The sequence below is a fragment of the Polyodon spathula genome, chromosome 47 (genome assembly GCF_017654505.1).
Source record: "Polyodon spathula isolate WHYD16114869_AA chromosome 47, ASM1765450v1, whole genome shotgun sequence".
Lineage (NCBI taxonomy): Eukaryota > Metazoa > Chordata > Actinopteri > Acipenseriformes > Polyodontidae > Polyodon > Polyodon spathula.
Window position 1 is genome coordinate 1,990,029 of NC_054580.1, and position 7,576 is coordinate 1,997,604.

The window sequence follows — 7,576 nt, forward strand, 5'->3', positions numbered from 1 at the left end:
AAAAACAATCATCTATGGTTGCTAAGGAATACAAAATTGGCGCCCAGATATTATGTTGCTGCCGCTGTACGAGGTACCCTAGCCACACGTGCACCCCTGCCCTGCCACCCTGTAGTGTGTGAGTGGTGAAGGTGGGTGGAAGGCTGTGTTGGGGTCCTACCAGTTGAAATGCCCTCCTTGGTGCAGCATCAAGCTGAGGCAGCTCACAGCGAGAAGCGCCAGAAGGATCTTCAGCCGGGACATCTTCACTGCAGAGAGAGGGAGGAACAGGCAATGCAGTGAGTCCTCTGCTATGGACAACAGTTTAGCATCACCCTATACAATGAACTCACCTTGCTTCATGAAGTCAAAAGAAACCTGCTGAATAATGTCATGTTAACACGTTGAATTATACCGAGCATCAAAAGAAACTTAGCACTACTATAACACATTTATTGGAACAAAATTGGACATTGACAAAATGATTTTCTTTTTAATCGCTCCACCATTCATCCTTGCCCACGACACGCTTGAGTGACTGACTGAAGCTCTTAATCACCTAATTAGTGAGACAGTTGATTGACGCTGGGTATGGAGTGATTTCAGCCATCGAATTTGCAAGCTTGAATAAAAGCCATAAAGAAAATCACAGAAAAAAAAAAAAAAAAAAAAACAACGTGCCACGTCTGTCAAGAGAGCAGCGCCTTCGTGTGATCGGCATGCTGGAGGCTGGACCAGGGCAGTGCGCTGTAAGAGGGCGGTAAAAGCTGACAGTAACGGTGAGTTTTTGTCATGTTGCATCTGTCTGTCTATTAATTGTCACCCTTATCATTCATAGAGGACTAAATTTGGGAGCTGTCGCTAATCAGCCAGCATCAGCCCCCAGACTTCACAGCACTACTGTCGTATTATTTAAGCAACAGATAAAGCTTCATTTTCTCCATTGGACTGTTGCTATTAAGAAATGCATCACCAAGTTTTCTGAGTTTGTTTGTCGCCATTCCAAGAGAACAGAAGAAACCGGGCAGGGGATACAGAACACCACAAACGATGGCAAAGCAATTTGAATAGCTGGGAACCCAACAGCTGACAAGGTGTATTCATTGGAATGAATACAGGGTTTGCTATAGACTAGAGGAAAGTGCCTGTTAGGATAGAGTTACAGACTCTGGTTCAGTTTGACTTTACATTAGAATATGGGAGCTTTTCGCTGGACAAGCTCCCAGATCACTTTTCAAGTTCAAATGAGAAAATAAGAAAAGGCACGAACGCGAGGAGGCCTATCAGCCCAGCTGCGCTCGTCTGGTTCCGAGCAGCTGATTGATCTCAGAACCTTGTCAAGTCAGGTCTTAAAGCGATTCTACCACAACAACATGACTAGGTGACCCATTCCATCCCCTCACCGCTCTCTGTGTGAAGAAGAGTTTCCTTCAGCAACATGAATAGGTAACCCATTCCATCCCCTCACCACTCTCTGTGTGAAGAAGAGTCTCCTTCAGCAACATGACTAGGTAACCCATTCCATCCCCTCACCACTCTCTGTGTGAAGAAGAGTCTCCTTCAACAACATGACTAGGTGACCCATTCCATCCCCTCACCACTCTCTGTGTGAAGAAGAGTCTCCTTCAACAACATGACTAGGTAACCCATTCCATCCCCTCACCACTCTCTGTGTGAAGAAGAGTCTCCTTCAGCAACATGACTAGGTAACCCATTCCATCCCCTCACCACTCTCTGTGTGAAGAAGAGTCTCCTTCAGCAACATGACTAGGTAACCCATTCCATCCCCTCACCACTCTCTGTGTGAAGAAGAGTCTCCTTCAACAACATGACTAGGTAACCCATTCCATCCCCTCACCACTCTCTGTGTGAAGAAGAGTCTCCTTCCCAAAGTCTATCTCCACTTAATTTCCAACTCAATACCGGAGAGTTAAAATCTTTAGCAGTTCATTAGAATACAAGGCATTAAGATTTAAAACCCATTTTATTGCCTGCTATAGCACTAGCAACTTTAACGTTGTCTCCATTTAAAAGGAGCGCCAACATAACCTTCAAAATCAATTTTTCTAACCTCCTGCAGCCCTGGCATCATTATCACTGACCCCTTCAATGCAGCGCTAACATCAGTTTCCAAATCCATTTCTTTCTTCTTAGCAGCTCCTAATGAAAGGGAGCCGCAGAGAGCTGAAATCAGGAATTCATTCAAAGACAACTGACAGAAAATCAATACCGTCTACTGTGAAACCCTCCACTAGGGCTGGTCAAAGATGTGGCCCTTTTCTGTAAGATAAAGAACGAATGCCATAGGGTTTGGACTCTTTAAAAAAATCCATTAGCCAATTTATATACTGAAGGTTCATCCTGATTGGCTGTGGAGATCAATAAAAAGGACCACTTTATTAGGACCAGTTCATTGCCCTGATTTAGAGATCAGGCTGGTCATGTGATGCGACTGTAAAGCTGTGGGAGCAGCAGCTTCGCAAACAGTCTGCCAGGACTGAGGAAAGTTCTAACAGCATTGGAGACATAGTGGGGGCACGTGGAGCAGGGGCCACAGTAGCAAGGACAGCCCTGCTGGTCAGGCTGCTCCAAGAGTCATCAGAGTGGATCAGCAATGGACAAAGGGAAGCCTAGAGAGACAGGTGGGGCTGCAAAGCAGTGACGGACAAGACTGTTAAAAGAGGCTTGTCGATATTAATGATTGATTTATCCTTCGAGATCCCTTCCAACACTTTGTGGAGTCTACAGCCAAACGTTTTGCCTCACCTGGAGTTTTAGGATTGAGAAAAAAATCATTTAGATCTTTTATTTAACATCATGAAATCAAAGAAACTACACAGTGACATCGCAAGAGTCTACCGGAAGCCATAACAGCAGTACAGTATTTCATGTTAGATTTCGAAATGTCACATTTTTCCATTTTTGTCAGTTTTTCATTAAGCGTACAGGCAACTCCAAAGCAGTATGTGATTGAATATGGTTCCATTCAGCTTTGTGAAGCAAAAGGAGTTCATTCTACAGGGGGGATGTGACACCTCTGGCCAGAGCTGTATACCGCATGGTACAATCAACCAACAAGAACTACAGAATAACCTACAGAGAAGGGAGTTACAATAGACAGCTGCACGAGAACAAAGCCTGCAGTGTACAGCTTAGTGTCCCCAAGGAGACGCCTCATTGCTATGCATTTGTGCACCAAAAAAAGATAGAAAGCTTCTAAAAAAAAGACAGCAGAGGCTGTATCCCGATCCTATATCCTGAACAGTCACAGTAAACTCAGAGCTGTGTAAAGTGAGCTGAGGGTTTTGTCAGATAACCATTATTCAAGATTCCTTATCACCAGCTCGAAACTCAAGACAACAGCCATGACCGTTTCTGTTCAATACGCCCCGCTGCAGTACAGCACTATCGCCTTACAGAGATACCCATACCGCGCACTGCAGCTTCTCACTGCGTCCTGCAACGCCCCTCAACCACAGCGCCAGACAGAAAATGCGGCAGACAACTCTCAGCTCAAGTCTTCTCCGTTTCATTATCTCCCTGTAGGACGAACTCATGTTGCTTCATAAAGTCAAACGAAACCTGTTGGATAATGTCGCATTAACGTATTGAAATACACGCCGCTTTACAGTTTTCCAAAACCAAACAAGAAATACTACTGTGTTACTGTCCTGGCTTCCGGTAGACTTTTGTAGTTTCTTTGATTACATTGATGTTAAATTAAAAGATTTAAATTAAGTTCATGTATTTTTTTTTAATTATGTCTCAATGCTAAAATTCGAGGTGATGCCAAACTCATGGTCACAGCTGTACACACACATGGGAAGTTTGCATAGCCCATTCCTGCCCTGATAAACACCCGGCTGTATTGCAAGTCGCCCGTAATTGGGAAATATTAAAATCCCTTGTGGTGTGACTGGCCCTTCGCACTGAGGGAGGAATATAATAAACCAAGTGTTGATAAATCATCCAATAAAGACGGCTGCGAGCCGGAGCTACTGAAACATGACAGCAACGGAGACAGGGAGATATAAACCCTCGCTGGGCCCTCTCTTCACTGGGACGGGTTGCCATGGAGACCCGCTTTCCATTCCGATCGGGGCCGGTCCTGTTTGAGCTAATCCGTTTCACAAACTGGGAACTGAGGGGGCTCGAGTGACACGGCTCTCCGAGGGCAGTCATGTGCAGCTCAATATCATATTCAGGTTTGACCGCGTTTCAGTGTTACCCGTGTGTTCACAGCTCATTCCATTAGCCTGGGATTAGTCTGTGTGCTGCTCCAGTGCTTTGAGCGGACAGCAATCTACGCTTGTTGGGGGGAAAACAAAAGAACTGCCATTGTAATAATAATAATAATAATAATAATAATAATAATAATAATAATAATAATAATAATAATAATAATAATAATACTTTAAAATGATCTTTTATTAATAACTTGAAATTGCCTAAATAAAGCCAAACATTAATTGAATAACGGTTATATCCTCCATAACTGTAAATAACATTGTTTAAAAATAAATGTGATTATTGAAATAAAAGAAAGCTACACAGTGTTACCGGCTCTGCAGTCGATAGTTCTCCAACAGCATTGATTATAATATCATACTGAGCTTGATTCATGGGTTTGCAGAGGTCCTGAATTTCTACAAGAGTACTCTGTCGAAACGGACGGCTTTCATTTGCTGCTGCATTGTCTGTAGCAGAAGAACTCCTAAAAAGTGTATCTCGAGTCGTGAAAGCATGTTTAGCACGCAGGTGGTACGGCAAACTAGATGTCCTTCTGTGATGCTGGGACTCAATTTGACAGGAGATACAAGTTAACCCTCTTTCTAACCAATGAACCATCAGAACATTTTTAAAAATAAACTTCCCATTCACAAGTCCTTCAGCGCGAGTGCTTTGCTACATAGTGTGGTTCCATGACTAAGTTTCGGTGAAACTCATTCAGTCCTGGCACGCACTAAAATTGGGTTGCAGGAAATTAATTCTGGTATGCTAAGAGGGGAGAAAATTAATCTCCCCCAAAATGTAGGCTTTGAAAGGCAGAGGTTAACTACGATTCGTTGACAGCCCTAGCTGAAATCCATTTCTGTTTACACTTTAAAAACATTTTTTTTAAATGGCAATGCGAATCACACACTGTGTCAACAACATGTATGACAGTGTAAATTAAATAAAGTCTCGCTAATATAAAAAAGACCCCAACAAGAATCGGGCCAGTTTATTTCTGAGCGATATTACAAAAGCGCACTGCCTAACTACACTTGACGCTGCCACACAGGGCTGAGGAAGTTACTTTTAAAAAGTAATCCGTTGCAATTGTAATTCTAATTGTAACTAGTTACAGTAACTTATTACTTTGAAATAGTTACTTCTCAGGCACAGTTTACAGAGATGTTGTTTTCGGTTTGGTCCGGCTGCAGCTGGAGATATTCTTTGAAGCCCCTGCTATCGAACCCACTCCCTCCCTCCTCTGATGCTGTTTTCCAGCAGGATGATATGAAAAGCATGTTCGTGTGACATGCAGGGTTTGACCTGCACTGCTGAAGCGCTTTCTGGTTTCCATGTTATGCATTAGCTGTAGTGCTTTAAAAAAACAGTTAACAGTGTTTCCCGTTTTCTCTGCCACAGCGCTATAAACTCACTTCCTTCCTGTGTTACAGGTAATAGGCTCCCCTCTTTGCACTTAGGTTCCATGCTGCGTGTTTATTTTTACCTTCCCCCTTGTTTTACAAGTACCAGTATTTCCACTGGCCCTCTTTTCTTCTGTTGATGTAGTAACGTTTTTATCTTGTTTGTTTAAATACTTAGGGGAACTCATAAAAAAAACTTTGGACACTTACTGTGTCTTCTGGATGTTTCAGATTTAAATCATTTGTAAACTTTGTTAGTGATTATCAGGCTGCTCTGAGGATCCTCTGATTAAATATTTCTTCCTGGAATCATATAACTTCCTGTGTGAGAAGTCACATGATTGAAGCAAAGGAAGTGGTCTTGTACCAGGAAGGAGTAGCACATTTCTATAGCATTGCCTACGAGACAAAAAATAAATAAATAAAAATGTAGTTTTAAACACAAGCACAAAGAGGTAGATAACATTACCGGTGCTAACAAGGCAAAGGATTTTATCTTCGACACCTTGGAACGCTTCCAACGGCAAAACAGTTGATTCACTGACAGGGAAGCAGATTTTGAAAATGAAAAATAAGAACCGCTTCCAAGAGCGGACCATAATCCACTTGGTTTAACAAGTTCAAACTCAGATTTTCGCTGGGATGACAAAGCAAATTCCTTTTTTAAACACAGACAGCACTGTGGCGGGATTAAATTCGCTTCATCAATCCCTTGGGGGGGGGGGGACGACAATGTCTGTCTCTCTCTCTCTCTCTCTCTCTCTCTCTCTCTCTCTCAATAGTCTTTTCACTAAACCGAAGATTAATATCAATATTGATACTGTTTTATAAGAACATGAAAGGTTGAAAGGTAATTTGTGTTCTGTGCCTACAGCCATATTCTTCTTCTTCTTCTTCTTCTTCTTCTTCTTCTTCTTCATTTCAGAGCAGTACATCTAGTGTCTCACGCAGAGTACCAGCTGTCAGATTCTAAAGACACGGACAGAAGCATTAACTGCGGACTGTTCTTTATCATTCTTTTGAAATGAAACACAATTTATAATCTGATTAATCTGTGCAGTTAACCCCCGTCATTCACGCTGCAAGATTCTGGTGATGAACTATGGGTGTCTGAATCGCTCAGCTTCGCAGTCCTCCTGCCCCTCCTCAGTGGCTCTCTCTTGCACCTAAAAAGACTCAGCTGTAGGCGCAAACCGAAACACACAGTCCCCTTACCTCCTCCTGCATTGCTTCGGAGTGCAGTTACTTTTGAGAATGTTTCTGTGTTATTGTACTTATTAAAGTTTTCCACAGTGAATCATCATTCTGCAGTTTTCCCATGGTTATCCTGTGCATTTACCACACCTCTACGCTTAACCATGCTTTCACTATACTTTGCTATGCATTTACTATGGGAAACTTTTATAAGGGTTAGTTTAGCATGGTTTGTTTGTTAATAAGCTTTACCAGACATCTCGGTACTTTACAATGCTTCCCTATGCTTTACCAGACCTCTCTGTGCTTTACAATGCTTCCCTATGCTTTACCAGACCTCTCTGTGCTTTACAATGCTTCCCTGTGCTTTACCAGCCCTCTCTGTGCTTTACAATATCTCAGTGCTTTACAATGCTTCCCTATGCTTTACCAGACCTCTCTGTGCTTTACAATGCTTCCCTATGCTTTACCAGACCTCTCTGTGCTTTACAATATCTCAGTGCTTTACATTGCTTTCCTATGCTTCACCAGACCTATTTGGGCTTTACAATGGTTCCCTATGCTTTACAGACCTCTCTGTGCTTTACAAAGCTTCCCTATGTTTTACCATACCTCTCTCTGCTTTACAATGCTTCCCTATGCTTTACAAACCTCTCTGTGCTTTAAAATGCTTGCCTATGCTTTACCAGACCTATAGCAGACAGCTGGAGACTGGAGAGTTATAATGAGCTTTCTAGCGATGCTGGTTTTAATGTCAATTTGCAGGT

The 7,576-nt window shown here is 42.5% G+C and overlaps 1 protein-coding gene across 1 annotated transcript in view; it reads right to left on the reverse strand.

Annotated features, from left to right (window-relative positions):
• gal3st3 (galactose-3-O-sulfotransferase 3) overlaps positions 1 to 243 on the reverse strand; it is a 2,750-nt gene extending 2,507 nt beyond the window's left edge. The window contains exon 1 of the mRNA XM_041237989.1: positions 161 to 243. Coding sequence (XP_041093923.1) covers positions 161 to 243 — 83 coding nt within the window. The remainder of the gene's footprint in view (positions 1 to 160) is intronic.
• Positions 244 to 7,576: the final 7,333 nt, after the last annotated feature.